At 33.5% G+C, this 21,046-nt stretch overlaps 2 protein-coding genes across 2 annotated transcripts; one reads left to right on the forward strand and one right to left on the reverse strand.

Moving 5' to 3' along the window:
* Positions 1 to 1,707: 1,707 nt before the first annotated feature.
* LOC111687825 (DNA topoisomerase 3-alpha) lies at positions 1,708 to 9,950 on the forward strand. Its single transcript, XM_023450301.2, has 9 exons — positions 1,708 to 2,005; positions 2,067 to 2,700; positions 2,760 to 3,075; positions 3,147 to 3,286; positions 4,408 to 5,724; positions 8,168 to 8,759; positions 8,823 to 9,535; positions 9,600 to 9,668; positions 9,730 to 9,950. Exons 1-9 carry the CDS (start codon positions 1,850 to 1,852, stop codon positions 9,837 to 9,839), a joined length of 4,047 nt encoding a protein of 1,348 aa, XP_023306069.2. The 5' UTR covers positions 1,708 to 1,849; the 3' UTR covers positions 9,840 to 9,950.
* A 4,083-nt stretch (positions 9,951 to 14,033) lies between these two features.
* LOC111687826 (transmembrane 9 superfamily member 4) lies at positions 14,034 to 18,318 on the reverse strand. The gene is made up of 10 exons (XM_023450302.2): positions 18,172 to 18,318; positions 17,954 to 17,990; positions 17,375 to 17,888; positions 17,025 to 17,302; positions 16,749 to 16,952; positions 15,534 to 15,723; positions 15,238 to 15,465; positions 14,977 to 15,160; positions 14,776 to 14,914; positions 14,034 to 14,703 (listed from the first exon to the last, which is right to left on the reverse strand). Exons 1-10 carry the CDS (start codon positions 18,175 to 18,177, stop codon positions 14,603 to 14,605), a joined length of 1,881 nt encoding a protein of 626 aa, XP_023306070.1. The 5' UTR covers positions 18,178 to 18,318; the 3' UTR covers positions 14,034 to 14,602.
* Between the last annotated feature and the right edge of the window lie 2,728 nt (positions 18,319 to 21,046).

A 21,046-nucleotide genomic window follows, 5' to 3' on the forward strand; every position in this document is an offset into this window, starting at 1 on the left:
TTAAATGGTCTCCACCAGGTTATATCGTGAGTATTTTATGGTCTCCACCAGGTTATATCGTGAGTATTTTATGGTCTCCACCAGTTAAAAACGTTTGAGTATTCTATGGTCTCCACCAATAAAACATAACCTCACTTGAGGTAATACGAAAGCACGAGGTTAATGTAGACAACATATAACTTTGAACAGTTATATGAAGTAATACATTACACCAGTGCGAGCGAGACGCAAAACTGTCGAAAGCCAGGCAACAAACACAAGCCTGAACGCGTTTAAGAAATAATCGCGATGACGCGAGAGTTGTTCCCCAACTCAGACCTGAATTACGACTGTATTGAAATTTTTAAAATATATTTTTTTTATCAGATGTCTGACTCATCTGTTGCAAAAGTTGTTAAATTGAAAAATCTTATGAAATTATAAAAAAACAGGATTATTTAAAAAAAGCTTTTAAGTATTTTATAATTTTTTAACTGTTTCAGTTTTTGTTTAGTTTGAGCACAAACTAAGAAAATTCAAAAACATATAATATTTTCTAATTTGCTTTGAAATAATTCTGGCAATTCCATTTTATTTTTTTTTTTTCAAATCCACAAACCACCTTTCAATTTAAAAACCACAGGGTGTACATATATATTATAAAATTATTTAATTTAAATTAATTAATTCTTGATTACGTTTATACACAAAACATCCCAACAAGAACAGTGACAGTCATTTGATCGGTCATTTGACTGGCACTACTGATGTATTATTTCTATCACAGAGTAAAGCAAAGTTTCTATCAGTTTCTTAAGGCAAATGGACAAAAGTGATGGAAACATTTGTGTACATGTGATTTTTCTTCTCCCTTGCACTTATGAATTCTATCGACTTTAAAACATATATTTGAGCTGCTCACTCTTTTGCTTTTTACCAATCAAGGATGATGGAAATGTTAGTCACGATTGACTAATCATTCTTTATGGATATATCCATCACAGTTGACCAATCACACTTGATGAATTTATCCGTCAAATCTGACGGCTATACCAATTTATAATAAAACACAATTTATTAACATTTTGAGATATATATTTTTTAATTTTATTAATATACATAGTAAGCATATACATAAATTAACTATCATTTTACCATTTTACATACCTCGCAAAATGTAAAATCCTCTTATACTCCTTTTAATTTGTGGAAATAAATTGTCTGTAAAGAAATATATATAAATATTGAAATATAAAAATTAAAAGTAAATATGTATTCATATTACCAAAGATAGAAAAATCTTCGAAGAGTATATTCTCAGCTCCACTTCCTGCACCGTTTTTAAATTCAGTTTATAATAAATCTATTTACTTTTAATAATTTTAGTCTCAAATTTTTTAATTTTTCGCTTCTTGATCTTTGGCTTTCACCGAAATAATTAATTTATAAGACGGAAAACACAGTAACTGTCAAATGCAGTTGTTACACTCTTTCATATGTAAATGAAACCCTTTATTACACATTGTGTATATCAACAGTCATTTTACCGGTCATTTGAACATCATTATTGATGGAATTATCCGTTAACTCTTTTTTTTAGCAATTTTTAAAGAAAAATGTTGCAAGTGTGTTAGTAAAATCATTTTGTACGTGTTAGTTTCGGTCATACATTTCTTGTAGGGATTGCATTCGAATTATTTTTGCTCAATTTTAAATATTTTTTCTGGCAACACTGTTTTGCAAACATTTCCTTTGCCAGCTATTTTGGCAACACTAAAAGGAGCATATTTTTTATTTATGCAAAAAATCTTATTTGGCGGAAATAGTTTGAATTTCTGCGGAATTTATGTGAAATCCAATGCAAAAATAAATGCTTAAGGTATTAAAATGTTATAAATTCTTTTCGTCTAAAAGATGCTACGCTAAAAAGGACCTAAACATAGAAATGAAGTACCTAAATGTGGCAGAGAAAAATGATGCGGCGAAGACAATTGCTGGTCAATTGTCCAATGGAACTGCCAGAAGAGTAAGTTTCGTGTCAAATAATCTAAGTAAATTGTAAGCTAGATTATTTTAATCAATTTCAGCGTGAAGGCCTTTCGGTTTATAATAAAATTTATGAATTTGAAGCAACAGTTCTGGGTAGAAAGAGTAAAATGGTAATGACTTCGGTGTCGGGACATTTGCTGACATTCGAATTTCTAAGTTCTTATCGAAATTGGAATAACGTTGATCCACAAAGTCTATTCGATGCCCCCGTACGTAAAGCTTGCAGTGAAAATTTCGCAGCTATTAAACGTACACTGGAACGGGAGGTACGCAGTTGTAATGGTTTAATCGTCTGGACAGATTGTGATCGTGAGGGCGAGAATATTGGTTTTGAGATTATAGATGTATGTCGAGCTGTTAAGCCGAATATTACGGTTTATAGAGCAATTTTCTCCGAAATTACTAAAGCTTCGGTTAATAGAGCCCTACAAAACTTAACACAGCCGGACAAACGTCAAAGTGATGCAGTGGATGTGCGATCCGAATTGGATTTAAGGACAGGAGCGGCTATAACACGTTTCCAAACGATGCGTTTACAAAGATTATTTCCCGAGAAAATATCTGATAAGTTGATTTCTTATGGCAGTTGTCAAATACCCACATTGGGTTTTGTGGCCGAACGTTATAAAGAAATTGAGGCATTTGTGTCGGAACCTTTTTGGAAGATTAAAGGTAGAGATATTTTATCTATACTCATCTTAAAATGTATTAATTTCTTATTTATTTGATAGTAACTCATACCATAGAAGATTTAACGGTAGAATTCCTTTGGGCCCGCAATCGTCTCTTCGACAAACAGGCATGTGAAGACTATTATCTTCTGGTTATAGCGAATCCCACAGCTACTGTAGAAAGTGTAACGGTGAAACCTAAAAGTAAATGGCGACCCACACCTTTGGATACGGTGGAATTGGAAAAATTAGGTTCACGAAAATTGAAATTATCCGCCAAGGAGGTTATGACTATAGCAGAAAAGTTATATACCAAGGGTATTATCAGTTATCCACGTACGGAAACAAATATGTTTTCCAAGGAAATTGATTTAAAGTAAGTAATGAAATAAAAAAATAATAAGAATAAGAAAGAAAGATATTTTAATATGATTATTATCTTAATAGATCTTTAGTAGAGCAGCAAACAGGTCATGGAGTTTGGGGTTCATTTGCTCAACGTGTAGCGGAATGGGGACCAAATCCAAGAAATGGCAATAAATCTGATCAGGCTCATCCACCGATACATCCCACTAAAATGGTGCCAAGTAAGTTAAATTTTTAGCAAAATTAATAAACTCAAGACTCTTTAGATATTTTAGGATCCTTCTCGACGAGCTGTTGAAGATCGGTATAGTTCTTGTCATGAGAAATAAACGGTTTAATGACAGTTCTGGTCCAATTCCAGTTTTATTTTGGTTAGTTTAGTTATTTTTCAGTTCAGTTCAATTCCAGTTTAGTTCTAGTACAGTTAATATTCAGTTCTACCTAATTTCTAGTTCAGTTTTAGCTCAGTTCTACTTTAGTTCTAGTTCAGTTCCAGTTTAGTTCTAGATCAGTTTTAGTTCTTTCTGTTTTAGTCCAGTTCTATTTCAGTTCTTGTTTAGTTCAGTTCTGGTTCTGTTTTGGTTCTGTTCCTTTCTGTTCTAGTTCAGTTCTAGTTCAATTCTAGTTCAGTTCTAGTTCAGTTCTAGTTCAGTTCTAGTTCAGTTCTAGTTCAGTTCTAGTTCAGTTCTAGTTCAGTTCTAGTTCAGATCAGTTCAAGTTCAGTTCTAGTTCAGTTCTAGTTCAGTTCTAGTTCAGTTCTAGATCAGTTCTAGTTCAGTTCTAGTTCAATTCTAGTTCTAGTTCAGTTCTAATTCAGTTCTAGTTCAGTTCTAGTTCAGTTCTAGTTCGGTTCTAGTTCAGTTCTAGTTCAGTTCTAGTTCAGTTCTAGTTCAGTTCTAGTTCAGTTCTAGATCAGTTCTAGATTAGATCAAGTTCAGTTTTAAGTCATTTCTAAATCAGTTCTAGTTCTACTTCAGTTCTAATTCTAGTTCAGTTCTAGTTCAGTTCTAGTTCAGTTGTAGTTCATTTCCAGTTCAGTTCTATTTCAGTTCTAGTTCAGTTTTAGTTCAGTTCAAGTTCAGTTCTAGTTCAGTTCTTGTTCAGTTCTAGTTCAGTTCTAGTTCAGTTGTAGTTCTGTTCTAAATCAGTTCTATTTCAAGTCTAATTCAGTTCTGGTTTAGTTCTAGTTCAGTTCTATTTCAAGTCTAGTTCAGTTCTGGTTCAGTTCTAGTACAGTTCAAGTTAATTCTAGTTAAATTCAACTAAGGGGAGTTCCAGTTATACTTTAGTTCTTTTCCTGTGAAACAAATTTATTATCAAATACGTTGTTATATTTATACAGATTTAGATGGCAACGAGGGTCGTGTGTATGAGTTAATTTGCCGGCATTTTTTGGCATGTGTCAGTAAGGATGCCACTGGTTCCGAAACGATAGTAACAATTTCCATTGAAGGTGAAAAGTTCACAGCTACAGGTTTAGTTATTTATGAACGCAACTACCTAGACGTTTATATATACGATAAATGGAATGCCAAACAAATACATAAATACGAACAGGGACAAAAGTTTGAACCAACAGAAATAACAATGCCAGAAGGTGCGACCACAGCACCACCGCTCCTAACAGAAGCTGATTTAATAGCACTGATGGAAAAACATGGCATTGGAACAGATGCCACGCATGCGGAACATATTAATACCATTAAAGAAAGAGGTTATATTGGAGTGGTGGATAAAGGATGTCTAGTGCCAGGAGTTATAGGCATGGGTCTCTATGAGGGATATGATGCTATGGAATTGGCTTTAGCTAAACCTATGTTAAGAGCTGAATTCGAACAAGATTTAAAAAAGATTTGTTTAGGTGAAAAGGACCCCAAAACAGTATTGCGTGAGCAAATTGTTAAATATAAAGAAGCCTATAAACAAATTATGGACAAAATTAGTGCAATGGATGAAAAAATGGCCCAACGTATTTTAGAAACCCCAAACCAGCATAATACTAACAACACTAACTCTAATAGCAACACCGAAAGTCGTTCAGGAGCCTCAGAAAATCAAAATCGTTTGCAAGAAATATTCAAATGTCCCAAATGTTCCATTGCTCCCATGGCTTTAAAACCTAAAAAGAATCAAACCGGTTTTCTTATCGGTTGTCTAAATTTTCCCGATTGTAAAAATTGCATTTGGTGGCCAGATGAATGTAAAGAACCCCATGCTCTAGATGAAACCTGCAATAAATGTGGTTCTGAAATGAAATTAATAAAATTTAAATTTTCAAATCCCTATCATAAAGCCATGTTTAATTGTCCTTCTGGTTGGTATAAAATCTGTCTACGATGTGATGAACAATTTCGTAATATATTCAATATAAATTTGGATAGTGTTAAAAGAGTTGGTCCGATAGTAGCAGACATTTCATCTATACCTATTAATTATGGTGTAACAACTCAACCAGCGCCCGCGGCAGGATCAAACAATAACACAGGCGGTAAAAAATCTAAAAGTACAACCACTAAAACAAAGACAACTAATGATGCTGCTGGAGAAACTGAAACTAAAGCTAAGAAAACGCGTAAACCTTCCACAAAAACAACAACTACAAGTGCTAATCAAAAGAAACAAACTGGTAATACGAATATACGTTCCTATTTTACGGCAGGTGAGTTTAAACTCTTTTTGTATTAGTTATTACTCTACTAGATGATTAAAGTTCATTAAAACTGTTTAAAAATTATTCTAAGAAATATCATTTGGAACCCATAAACGTCATTATGATCCCCTTCAAAATGGCTTAAATCAAAGATATGAAAAAGTTTGGCAAAGAATATTATGAATGTATAGGCTTCTTTGGTATTAGATTCACTCAGAAGTTGAAACCGTAGGCCCTTCTACTCATAGTCTGATTGAATTCAATAACATTGCAACAATAACGACATTTTCTTATACCGGTTTCCGTTCAGGATATATCTTTACGATATATAATACTATTCCAACGAAGAGGAATTGAAAGCACAAGGGAATCTTTTAAGTTAGCGAGTTTTTTGGTAGCTACCTATGTCGGAAAACAGCATGTGGATGCTGCCGTCAACTATGAAAATACTCTTTTGATAATAAGTCTTCGACCTGATCCACAAACTTTTTCAATATCTGTGTCTCCGGTTTGTTTGAGAGAAGCCAAATTACAGCTCTATAATACTTATTTCTTTTTCACCTGCAGTCTCTCAAACTACCGTCTCGACATTAGAAACCCACTAGTTCCTATAGCACTCTTAATTAGGGAAAGTCCGCCTTCTATAAATGATGCGCTAACACGTATTATCCTGTCGTTATATTTGGATTGCGTTTGTTTCCCAGATATAACAATTCCAAGCACTACCAACCTCTAGTATCAGACCACTTATCGTAGTTCTTTATCAATCTATAACAAAGCTTCATTCACCATAGGTATATGGGGCGCAAATCTGTAGACTTTGTAGGACAAGAATATCGAAGTGGTTTACGTGAAATCCACCGTTCACGTCCTTACTTCACGCTGGTCTTTTTAATGCACACAGTTATCTGATTCGACCACTCCTTTGAATAAATGCATTGTTTAGCGAGGACTTTAATGGCAGGTGCAACAGTTTAAAGGTCTGGAACTTTCAATGTTTGCTTGTCATCCCGTAGAGTGATCTTTATGATCATGGTAATGGAACTTATGCGAAAATTAGTGAAAGATCGGGAAAGTCTAGATTAGTACTGATTTAGTATGTCTTTTTACGCGTCGAGGAAGTTCTTTGGTGATGTTGCCATCTCAACAGGATATATTGATACATGATACATTACTATTGCCGAAGTAATTATTGGAATCTATTGACTTTGGAAATTTCTACATCCTTTGTTACATAGATCGATTCATAAAAGTGATCCTGATCCATTTTGTTTGGTATTTTAGACTACCAAATATGTCTCTAGGTGCTGTTGCCGAAACAACAGGGCCATCTCAGTAGTGTGGTTGCGCGGGCTTAAAGACGTTAAGTAATGCACTGGAATGTGTCATTAGATGATAGGGATTGCATTTTGAATAATGCAATCTTTCATCGCATCATAAGGGTGGCCATCTTCCGGTATATCCAGAAGATTGATTTTGCCTAATGTTGGGGTTGGTCTCCCCTTCTATTGACTTTAGACCAGTGATTGCATTTTCCTGTCATTTCGTAACAGGGCTACTATGGCAAGAGATTAGATAGCTCAAGTACATCAGCAAAGTGCTTGTACATGAACCGGACATCCAAAATTACCACCCGAGTTCTTCATTGAAGAATTTAGGGGCGATGGTAAACCGTTCTCAAGTCTACCCCATGGATGAAAAAGACCACCGAGAAATAAGGCCGTCAAGGCAGGTGTTCACGTTAAGTACTCGACACAGGGGGTTTTGATTAAGAACTCTGGTACTTATGTAGCTTCAGAGACTATCATTTGAGGCAACGGTTCCAGCAGCATGCAATTGACAGTCTGTCTATGTCCGAAAGAATGACGTCTTGTATGTCGCTGCGAAAGCGTCTAAACTCCAATCAAATGTATCAGAGGTTATTGTCCCCCCAATAACCTCTAAGTTCTTCTTATGATCCCATTGTATTTCGGAGAACATTTTTCCGAGCCGTTTATAAACTTTGCCATTTGTTAACGCTCAGATTTGAATACGACCAATAGGTGCGAGTCGATCGTGCGTCGATCGCTCATTAAATGTCTTGGATAAATCCAGAGCGGAGAGCATGGTTTACTGACACAGTCGTAGCTGATTGAGGTCATTGGAGATCTGGGAGGTTATCAGTGTTAGTGCTGTGCATTTTCCCTTTTAAGGCTGGCAAAAGCCTTAATATCTGATTGGTGGCTGGTTTAGTCTGGTTTTTAAAGGAGGAAAATGGGATAACTTTGAGTGACATCAAGAGTGATGTTCTTAGTTCTCAAGAATTAAGTTTTGTTTGTTAGTTTTCATCTAGAGGACAACTTTGTAATGGATTGAGTATTAAGAAATCTAGGAACCTAAATAACAATTTCAATATTAGTTAAAAGTAAAACAAGTTTTCGACTCTTAATATGATCAAATTTCTCAAAATTAGCTCCTCAACAAACAGCCGATGAAATTGCTGCCTCTGAGCTACAAGATATGCCAATTGATGCCTTTTTCGATAGTAATGATGGATTCGATGATTTAATATTATCGGCCGAAGCAAATATACCAGTAACCACATCCACGACGACGAGCAGAACAACACCACAAACCCGTACCGAAACCGTATTAAGCGACGATTTAGCAGCAGCATTTAATGATGACGATGATGATATGTTTGCAGATTTTCAATGGGGTTCTGGTAATCAAAATGTCAATAAACTAAAGGCACAAAGGCAAAGCAATACTACAACAACAACGTCTGCATCAGCGGCTTCAGCTAGAAATAGAGCAGAAATAGATGAAAGTTTTAGCGAATGGCTGCAGGATGATAATGATCTCAATGACGACGATTATGTTTGGGGTAGTGCTGCTAAAAGTGCTAGACTGTCTGAAGTAGGTCCTTCCTTGAAAAAATTCAAATCACAAAATACGGAAACAACAAATGATGATAGTTATGGCTGGGGTTCAACTAGTCGAGTAGTTACTGAGGAGACTGCGCTCAATGTTAAATGCACGGGATGTCATCAGCCGGCCAAAGAGTATGAAATGAGGATTTTATGTATTAAATGGAAATATTAAGTGATTATATATATACTTTACAGGTTATCGGTTAAAAAAGATGGTCCTAATAAGGGTAGAATGTTTTTTGTGTGTGCCAAAAGTGGTAACCCTTGTAAGTTTTTCCAGTGGGCCGACGAAATTGAACAACAGAATCATTCATCTAATGCACAAACCTCTACAAGTAGCACTAGCAACTGGGGTTCTAGTGCTAACAGTAGGACAAGCATTAGTACAGACAATAACAGCAATTGGGGTTCCAGTAGCAGTAGTAATAGAATCAATACCACTAGCACTAATTGGGGTTCTAGAGACGCGGACATACCGGTTAGTAAAGAACAAGTAAATTGTAATTGCAATAAACCGGCCAGTAGCTTAACGGTTCGCAAAGAAGGCCCTAATAAGGGTAGAGATTTTTATGCTTGTGCTAATCGTGACAAATCTTGTGGTTTCTTTCAATGGGCCGATCAAACTGAAAATACTGAACAATCAAGTACATATTCTAGAGCAGATACTACCTCTACAAATTGGGGCTCAGGTAGCAGTAGTAATAGAGCTAATACTGCCAATTCCAGTGGTTGGGGTTCAAGAGAATTTGAGTCAACGGATAATGCAGAAAAAGTAAATTGTAATTGCAATAAACCTGCCAATAGCTTGACGGTAAGAAAAGAAGGCCCTAATAAGGGGCGAAATTTTTATGCCTGCTCCAATCGTGATCAATCGTGTGGTTTCTTTCAATGGGCTGAACAAACTGAAGGTAAAAATTTCTTATTTTTGTTTTCTTAAATTTTTAAACATTTTTGTTTTATAAATTCTTGTAGATGACAGTCAACGTTCTTGGGGCAGTAGCTCATCTGCCTCCACTAGCGCTAATTTTAAACCAGTAGCAAGTAAGTTATGGGTTTTACTTTTCGTTTAAAACATTCTGACAAAATTGAATTTTTATTTAAGATAAAAAAGATGATTCTAAAACAGCTCCAAAGGGTCGTAAGTGTGGTTTGTGTCGCCAGGAAGGTCATTCGCGACAAAAATGTCCTCGTAAAGGAGAATTTGAATTTTAAGTTTTTTGTTTGTTTCATTTTTGTAAATTTTTTTAAACATATCCTTTGAATTATGTTCTGTTTATAAAAAAAATATTAATAAAAGTTGCATATAAGTTTTGTTATATGAAATCATTGTAAAATTATAAACTTCTACCATAGAGTTTCTCTATGACTTCTACAGGGTAAACAAATCATACTCAGCCAAAGATTGTCAACTCATGACAGTTGTATCAACTGAAATTTTTCCCCCAGATGAGCAAAATTGCCTCTTAATTAGGAATAAGTTCGTGGAAATCACCAATTTTATGCATATGAATAACGACAAGAAGCGAAGATAATCAGGTGTTGAAGACTCTCAGCTTTCAGTGAATACAAGATCATAAGGAAAGACAGATAACGTGACTATGCGTTGACTTCGCCACACGCCTTCTTTCCTAATCCCTTCCGGGAAGCAATGATCATCTCGATAAATAAATTTCTCTTTTTCCCACCCCTTGGATCCGCGCTGATCTGATCACAATATAAATCAAACAAACCTCAACTACTTTATCATAGATAAACTCACAATGTCCCCAATCAGCGAATACCGTGTCAGCGCTCATCGTCGCCGTTCTAGATTTATCAAAGGCTTACGATACGGTCGATCACTCGATGCTGAGAATTCAACACTTTATATTGAAGGCTTCCTGAACCCTCAACAGATGTCTCTCTGGTGTCGTTTGCAGATGATTGCACCGTAATTTCTTCAGGTGTCCACATCGACGACATCAGCGCCAAAATCACTCAATACTTGACCACCATTGCAGACTTTTTTCAGTCAGGGCAGTCTTTGACAGCCTCCATCCCTTCGCACATGACACGCAAATTACATAGATGGCATATGTCCAAGAAAGATGCCATAACGTGTTCTTTAATGTCAATTGCCTTCTTTATAGTTCTGCAACGTCATGCAAGACTGTAAAAAACCCTGCTCCCTTTAAGGTGTTGTGCCCCACAAAAATTATCGGGACAGCTAATGTTTCTGATATGGATATCAATTAATCTTTCCAGTGTTTTCAATTAAAAACGATGACAGACTGATTGGCCTATAGTTAATTTTCCCACTTTGGAGATAAATAACACAGTAACCTCTCTCCATACTTTAGGAATATATCATGTTTCCAAGGAGATCCTAAATATCATAATTAGAAATGGCATGATGGTGTCTGATTGATTTTTTGGAGTAGTGCTAGTAATATGCCATCTGGCCCAGGCTTGAAGGATAGCACCGCCTACGAAATTTTCTGAATACTATATAAACTCAATTATGTGAATTTCAGAAGTGGAGCTTTCATTTTAGTAAAGTCACATCCTGGCGTACCGGTGTCTTTAGACCATACGTTGACGTGATCTCTCCGTGGTACTCTACAGTTCTTCCTTCTTATCTCGTCTGGTTTCCCTCTTTAAAGCATTGACGATAATCGTCCCATTGGTTCCTTTTAGTTTTATTAAAATGTTTCCTACAGCATTAGTTTCCTTAGCTGCATTAGTTTAGGCTTCTGCCTGGTTGCCTGAATTTCCTAGATCTATATGATGTATAGTAGGTTACTTGTTGGTTGGTTGTTGTAACAGCTAAAACTATACAATAATCTACATCAATGTCCAGTCCTAAAAATTGGGCTACTTTACCCATAAATCCATTGAACAGACATTCGTTGAGGACGGCACGGTCTAAACGTGACCAGAAGGCATTGATGCTGTTGCTCTATCCCGATCTTAGTTGTGTCAGAATTACTATTATTTTCCGCGGCAGGTTTTCATCTATTCGTTTCTGCTATGGGTGGTTGGCGACCTTCAAGTGCGGTATCCTGCGAACGCGGAATTTATGGCGTCTCTATGAATGTCGTTCAAGTCCAGTGGATCCTGCACATATCTGCATATGTTTTCCTCGTATATATGAAGATCCTTCCTAACATGCCTTTGGAGAGTATCCAACTGTGTGATGATAAAATTTGTATGACTTCTCAGATGACATCCCAGGGGGAACTGTTTGGTCTATAACAAGACAATAAACTAGTATTTAGTGTTTTTATACTAGTCCAAAGACTAAGTCTAGTTAAAGGTACTTAAAAAATATAGATGAGTCACTAGACAAGTCGATATTTAAGACCATTTAGTCAATAGACTGGTTCTTGGACTGAACAAAAGACAGTCTATTGTCTCTCTATGAACTTGAGGATTAAGTAATTTATAAGCTAGACAGAATACTAGCCTATAGATTATTGTCAAGTCTAAAGAATAGCTAATATACTACTACAAAGAATAGACAAGCGATCGGAAAAAAGAACAACAGAACTTGGAAATAACAGTCAATAAATGTTTGAGAAGTGTGTCTTTCATCGAAGTGGTATACTCCAAACGTTATCGACTGAAATTCAGTTGAAATACCAAAATGGGCTGTGACACACAAAAAACTTCGCATTTGAAAATCAGACCAAAAGTCAATTGTCAAAGTAATATTGCCCACTGTTATTAATTTAGTTTTCAATTCCTTTATATTTTTCATCGACCAAACGTGTCACAGTTGCTCTACTTTAAAATGCGGTGATAAAACTTTTATTAGATGTTTAAAACCTTCATTCTCTACCAGTGAGGATGCGCGATAATCTTAACAAATCATATATACAATAGCTTTGTTAATTTTTCTTGCCTTGTCACCATCGGAATAAGAAGCAATATTTTCAAAACTTTTTTTGTATAAACCTCTGATGCTTTAAAGGTACTAATTCAGTAGTTGTGTCATCCTTTACCTCAATACATGATACTGGTTGTACATTACGTGAACTACTTGTAGACGCACACATGAAAATCGGCAACAACTGGTGTAAATTTTAGCTTAACACTCTCACAAAATTTGTTTTTATTAATTTTTGCGTTCCAAAATTTTTTATTTGTTCACTGAAATTTTGTTCACTATACAAATATACTTTAGATTTTTTTTGCAACAGCTTCGATGATGGTTTATTATAATTGTTTTTAAAAAAATAACGTTTTTGTTTCAAAACATTGTCACTCCTTTAAATGTGTTGCAATCATCTACTTAAACAAAAGCTGCCGGATGCGTAAACTTAAAACTCAGCTTTTCGATACATCGAAGAAAAAACATCGATGTATGGATTAAAATCATATGATTCGATACATCGACATTTAAACGATCAATTTTACTTTTTTTTTTGAGTTATTCTCAGTTTGGCGGTGAAATTGTTAACTTTTTAAATATTTTTTTTTTACTTTTTTAGCATTTCAACAAACATCCTATGAAATTGCTACTACAAGTGCTACACTAGGAGAGTTAGGCCCTTCAGCTAAAAAATCAAAATTAGAAAATACGGAAACAACAAACCAGTATAGTTATGGCTGGGTGTTATATACCAAGCCAAGTATATACTGACGAATCCAATTTGTGTTGTGGAAAAACATACATTTAAGAAAGTAAAGAAGTGGTAAATTGCAATTGCAATATAACTTACCACAACGTTGATTGTAAACAGAGAAAACCATAATATTGATTGTAGTTTCTTTAAATGACCTTAAAAACCCTATTCGGCCGATTCAATTGTATGGGAGCTAGGTGAAATAATGGACCGATGTTAACCATTTTCAATAGACTTTGTCTATGGTACTATAGAAGATCATGTGCCAAATTTCATTGAATTATCTTCAAAATTGCGACCTGTAGTTTGATAACAAGGTTTACAAGAAATATTCGGCGGGTTCAGTTGCATGGGACCTAGGTGGAATAATGGACCGATCTCAAGCATTTTCAATAGGCTTCGTCCCTGGAACAATAGAAGATCATGTATCAAATTTCATTGAATTATCTTCAAAATTGTGACCTGTAATTTCATAACAAGGTTTACTTGGACGGACGGACATTGCTTAATCGACTCAGAAAATGATTCTGAGCCGATTGGAATACTTTAAGGTGGGTCTAGGACCAATATTATGCGTTACAAACATTAGCACAAACCCAATATACCCTCCTTGTATATTTTTTCACCAAAAACCAGTATATTGATCGAAAACTAAAAACCAGTATTTCACAAAAACCTGTATTTTCACTTAAAACTTCTTTACGCAATTTCCTTTCGTGTTGTTATTTAAAAACACTTGTTTTTAATTTATGTTACAAATTTATATATTTGTTGTTGTTTTTATTTCTTTATTTTTACATTATTCTTAGTTTGTTTATCATTATTATTCTCATTTTAACTTAGCAATTAGAGATGTGACCTAAGATTAAAAATGTTATAAACTAAAAACAAAAAAGCCAATTTTTCATTTACAAATTGAGCTTTTATGTTTAAATATTGAGAATTGTCGTTTTTTTTAGTTTTTCTTTTTTATATAAATAATAAAACAAACAGAAAAATACGCTTAAAATTAGCAAGAATAGAATAGAAAGAGAAATTAGAAGGGAACATTAAATTAATATTAAATAATAATAAAATAACTATAAAATTAATTAAAGTAATTAATTTACTTAAACATAAAGTTAGGTATAAATTTAAAAAGAAACTAATTTATAAAACTAAAAATTGTAGAAGAAATATTGTATAAAATACAAGAGTTTATAGGTTGTATTCAATTGCATTTGGATTGGATTTAAGTTGTTTGCTTTTTTTTTTGTTTTTGGTTACATTAGAATACCGTAGAATTTATTGTTGTTGTTGTGTTGAAAATTTTGAATGTTTTTTTTTTAGTTTATGTTGGCGGGTTGTATGATGATAATTATAATGAAATCAATCAATTTTTACAGCACTATAGATTTTACGTATAAAACTATAGGCGGCAAAGAAACCAATTGTCCCTGTCAAAAGCCAAAATGTTAAAACCATAAGACCTGTATAATATAAAACAACATTAATTAATTAAAATAAAATGTTAACATTTACAAATTATTGAAAATACTTACTGGTATAACCAAAATACAATAAAGTGGGTATAAATTCGGTAATTTCCAGTTTAGTAAAGAAATAAAATATACTATAGAATAGCACATAAACAGCGGAGCCACCCGAAACAATAAAACTACGCCACCACCAACGATAATCCTATTGCAAAACGAACAAACATTATTTTAAGAATCATTTGGATTTTCTTTACGATTTCTTACCTCTCCACACAATTGAAAATATGTCATGACTATGGAAATTTGGGCACAACTTACTACCAGTATACAAAATACCAAAAATAGAAAACCAAATAGATAATAAAATTGATTCTGCCAAATGGCAGTGAAAACAAAAAATAATTCTATAAATACAGCACCAAATGGTAAAATACCAGCCATTAGAGTACTGAAAAAAAGAAAAAGGAAACAAAATATAAGATATCATGTCCAGCAATTAATTTCATGCGATTTTCCCTCTCATACCTTAATATTGCATTCATATACCAATGTTGTGTTGGTACTTGTCTTGGTATCATATTTGTACGTACTGGATGCTGATACGGTTGTTTGCGATAACCGAAATAGTAGCCCAAATACACAAGAGGCACGGAAATGCCAAACCATAATAAAAGTAAAGAGATCATAGTCTTAAAGGGTACAGCTCCACTTGATTCTTTGTCCCAGATAAAGAAGTTAAGGAAAAAACCAGTTCTGTAAATAATCCGAGGTATGAATATTGAAATATTTGGAAATTCTTCCATTGTAATAAGTTTACTTACCCAAATACTATGCTGGGATATAAAGTGGCTGTAAGGAAGGCCGATCTTTTCCATTCACGTCCTTTCATGGTTTTATAGAGACGAGCAGCGAAGTAACCAGCAATTATGCCCATAAAAACATACATGAAAATACCAGAAGTCATGAGAGCACCGCGGGAAGAGGGTGACAACATACCCAACATAGCAAAAACTGAAATGAAAAATGTAATGGAACAAGTTAGTAAGTAACTAACAAACTAATTAACTTAATAAGTAAGTTAGTAAGTGAGGAAGTAAGTAAGTAATTAAGTAAGTATGTAAGTATGTAAGTAAGTATGTAAGTAAGTATGTAAGTAAGTAATTAAGTAAGTAAGTAAATAAGTAAGTAAGTAAGTAGGTAAGTAAGTAAGTAAGTAAGTAAGTAAGTAAGTAGGTAAGTAAGTGAGAAAGTAAGTAAATGAAGTAGGGAATGAAGTAAGTAAGAAAAGGATATAAGTAGATTAGGCAAGTAATGAAGAATTTCCATAGACCTTATGACACACCTCAAAGCCACGTAATGTCCATGAAAATTATGTAACTTTTTCAAAATGTCATAATGTCCATGGACATTGAAAACAGAAATGTATTGGAAAATTTGTTTAGAATTTAAGAAAGGGACACATTTATCCCAAAAAGAATTGCTCCTAAATTCGTTGTATGTTGAATTTTGGATTCATTCTAAAAAGTGTCTTTTGGCCGGGCGCAGGGGTTTCAAAATCTGGAGAATTTTGAATACCGGCTTTGCTAAAATAAGCCTTTTTTGTAAATGGACTCTTTAAAATCCATGAACTTTCTGTCGCATTACTTTTGGACATTGTGGCACTTTTGAAATTGTTACTATGTCCATGGACATTATGATTCAATTTAGTGTGTCATAAGGTCTATGACACACCACCATAAAGAATCACAGTTGAGCTCTGTGGTTAAGAAAGATACAAGTTTTAAGGAATATAGGCAAGTAAAGAGGAATCAGAGTTTTGGTTTGTGGGCAAATAATGAAATGTATCATCACTAATGATTAGCATTGATCCCGCTATATTTGGAGCTATTTTGTGATATTTACTAATCGAACAGTAAGTGCCTGTTGCAACATTCGTTACAAAATATGTCATGCTGTCGGTCTTTTTATAGCAATTTAGACTTCATCACTCTTTCGTAAATATTTTGTAAACATTTTTCTAACGTGACATAACTTACATATTGTTATTAAAGCCATAAAAAATATCTGTATGCCACTGCCAATAACAGCAGAAAAGAAGCGGGTATTTTTCGGTGGACGGAATACATCACCATGTACCAATTTCCAACCAGTTTCCTCCAAAGTATCTTCGATATTATCATCGGTATTATAGCGAGCTATATCACGTCTTAGGGTACGTATCATAATCATAGTTAAAATACCTAAAAATAAAATAAAAACAATTTAATAATAGAAAATGCAAAAAAAATAAACAAAATAACAGAAAAACTTACCCGATAAGAAGAAAACCACTACCAAAGAATTGATAATGCTAAACCAATGAATTTGTACATCTTTCATGCCCAAATAGATGTCCCAACGTGAAGCCCAACTAACTTTGGACTCTTTCCACTCCACCGAATAGGTAAAGTATAGCTGAGTATTGGAATTACCATTAACCAACTGAGGACGAGCATTATCGGGAAAATTACAATTGTCGCCCTCAAATTTAATATCTTTATAGTTAACAGAAGCTGTTTCTACTTCAAAACCCACTACGCGATATTTATCTCTAAATAAAAAATAAATATGAAAAAATTTAAATTAAAAACAAGATACATAAAAATACCACAACTCATCTTACTTGGTGTGCATGTGATATGATAAAATGAATTTCAAATGATTGTTTATATACACATTATCGCCATCAACTTGACCCAAACGATAACCATGCTCGTACGTCACTTCATTGGGATTATTTAGATTGACAATGCGTGTTGCCACTGGCAAGTTATCGACCAATAAATGCACAAAATACTCATGTTTTATACGTTCGGCCACCATGGCCGATTGTGGTTGCTCCCAATTCAGTGGGCTATTGTCCTTTTTGTTGCACAGCAATTTACAATTGATATTTACTGCCATTTGTACTTCATAGGGGGTATTGACAATACGATCACCCCGCAATACTTCACCAAGATTCTCAGATTTATAGATTAAAGTACCATTTTTGGGTAAACAAAATTGCAGCGAATAGTACTGATAAGGTAATTGGGTACGACTACTGGTCATTTTCACTGCTTTAACGTCAATTTTTTGTCCCTTGACAAATTCTACCGGCGCCACTCCGGGTACATAAAAGCAATGAGTCCCACACACTGAAAATATACACACAAACATAAATATTGGATTTTGTCCTTTTAACTTGCCACTTCTAACTTACCCACTGCCAGCAGGATGGCAAACGCCAGCGTGTAGTACTGTAATAATAAGAGGAAAACATTTTATTTTAATATTAGTCATCTTAAATTCTTATCCACTGAATTTTTCTCTTGCGTGTGGAAAAAATCAGCTTGCGTGGCGGAGTATTCCTTTTTGTAATTTCCTTTTATATTTAAAGGATTTTCAATGAACAAATATTTGCTAAGGGGAAAAACATACCTGCATTGTTATGGCTGCTTTATATGACTATTAATTATTTAATTTTTGTTTTATTATGGAAAAATTGTGCTAAAAACACTAGCTGAAAAAATATAGTTTCTTTTCTTCTGTCACCGTCAGAAGCCTGCGCTGATAAATATTTACGGCAACGGCGCCTGTCAATAAAAGTTCCGGCAGCGGCTTAAAATCGACATTGAGTCGCAATATTTTCAAACTTTCATATAAGCAGGAAACGCAAGATATGTGAAAATGATATTTTATAGCAGAAAATTTGGTATAATTACTTACTTATTTACTTACTTAATTGCTTACTAACTTACTTACTTATTCTACTATATCATACTTTTCCATTTCCACACTATTAAAAATCGCTCTAATTTATGTTTTGCTGCTTTAAACACCGTTGGATGATTTGCATGAAACTGCTGTTTTACCATCATTGTATTTCAGTATTAAACAATGTTGCCAGATACTTTTTTATAAATCCCACAAGTGAAATTATTTTTCGGGTTCAAAATGTGAAATTCAGTTTTTACTATATAGTCACGGTCAATGTCAAGTTTTTTACATCAATAAATAATTAATCGAAAGACTTATAAAAACATATTTAAAATAAAGAAACTACCAAAAACTGAGTAAATAAATATAATTTTTTATATGTACATAAACCCAAAGATCTATTTGTTCATAGCAAATATTCCAATATCATTAAACATATTATTAAGCGTATATATAGCAATAAAAAGTACATAAAGATGACTAAGTTCAGCTTAATCAATCACTATTTCAATTATTATCAAAATATCCACACCACAATCTTCATAACTTTTTAAAGCCCTACAACAAATTGAAAACACAACTTTTTTAAAACGGCTGGCATCACTGTTAAAAACTGCTTGCACTTGTTGTTTGTTTGTGTGTTGTATACAACGGAATGAAGTAACGAAGAAGAAGAGCAAAAAAATTTTTGAGCCGTACGAAAAAGAACAGATTAATATATATCTAGACAATATTTAATTAGATTACCTAAAATCGGAGTATTATAAACAAAAATTAAAACAAGAAAATGTATTTTATGTGTCTGACACTGAAAATATAAAATGCAAAAAGCAATAAGTGAAAAATTCTAAAACTAAAACAGAAAAACTCACAATGAATAGAGAAATTTTAATGAATTGAAAAAAACAAGAAGAAAAAAAAAACAAATTTTTCACCTTTATTTGAGTTTTTCTTATAATTTTGCAAACATCCGTATAGACAAAGTAAAAAAATAATTTATATTACCAATTTAAGAATTCATTGGTTTATTTTATTATAAAATGCTGTTGACCATTTTTGTAAATTGGCAAAAAAAAGAAATAAATTAAAAAAGAAATATCGAAAGTTGTGGGTTGTTGGAATTTGTTTGACGTATCTTTTTTATGTGAGTGCGTTTGCTTGTGCAGTTCCTCCTCTCGTCGTTTGGGTTTTATGTTTGTGTTTGTGGTGTGTACATGTATTTAAGTGTATGTGCGTAATGGAAGCAACAAATGCCAATTTAAGAAATTAACAAAAAGTAAAAAATTGAAGATACCACACAACAAAAAAAGGGAAGTCAAGTCAGTCAATCGTCATTATATTTATATTCAGTACTACAATAACTAATATAAAGTAGAATAAAACAAAAGAAACAGGTGAGTTGTTTTTTATTACGAGGGTTGTTTCTAGTATATAAAAGATACATTTGTATCTTTAAAGTTAAGTTATTTGTTTGGATTCAGCGGTTTATTTTACAAAGAGTGACTAGTACAATGATACTTATTTCACCTTACTCTTACTAGTATGTATATTGGTAAAGTTATTTTGCATTTTGGTAAATGTGTTGTATTCCAATGATTGGAGTTATATATATATACACTACATTTATATATATATACACTACATTTCTGTATATGGGAGCAAGTCTAATTGATTACCCATAATTCATACATGGATCAGTTACTGGCAGATAGGTATAGAAAATAGGGAATTTCTTTCCAATATGAGAAAAACAGTTATGCTGAAATGGCTTTATAATAATATGAAACTTAAATAATATTATTTTCATCCTTCGTCCTGCCTTTAGGACCTTCATTCTTTTATATCGAAACAACAAATATTAGTATCTGAAATAGGTACAATTGCAAATTTCTGAATTGCAGTTAAAATTCTGTAAAAAACAAAAGAAATTTCCATTTGAATTTTGAATTATTTAGTGAATGAAACAAAGTAGCTAGAATAGACTATAGACTAGACTATAGACTAGACTATAGACTAGACTATAGACTAGACTATAGACTAGTCTATAGTCTAGTCTATAGTCTAGTCTATAGTCTATTCTATAGTCTATTCTATAGTCTATTCTATAGTCTAGTCTATAGTCTAGTCTATAGTCTAGTCTATAGTCTAGTCTATAGTCTAGTCTATAGTCTAGTCTATAGTCTAGTCTATAGTCTAGTCTATAGTCTAGTCTATAGTCTAGTCTATAGTCTAGTCTATAGTCTAGTCTATAGTCTAGTCTATAGTCTAGTCTATAGTCTAGTCTATAGTCTAGTCTATAGTCTAGTCTATAGTCTAGTCTATAGTCTAGTCTATAGTCTAGTCTATAGTCTAGTCTATAGTCTAGTCTATAAAGCTATGGTCGCAATTATCCACACAGCTGTTTGAATGTCACGCCATCTCATAAAAAGATTTTCGGAATTTGTGAAAAATGTATATGTATGTTCTGAAAACTGAAATCCATATTTGATAACATATGGTACCCTAGACTATAGACTAGACTATAGACTAGACTATAGACTAGACTATAGACTAGACTATAGACTAGACTATAGACAAGACTATAGACTAGACTATA

This window comes from Lucilia cuprina, chromosome 2 (genome assembly GCF_022045245.1).
Source record: "Lucilia cuprina isolate Lc7/37 chromosome 2, ASM2204524v1, whole genome shotgun sequence".
NCBI classification, from domain to species: domain Eukaryota; kingdom Metazoa; phylum Arthropoda; class Insecta; order Diptera; family Calliphoridae; genus Lucilia; species Lucilia cuprina.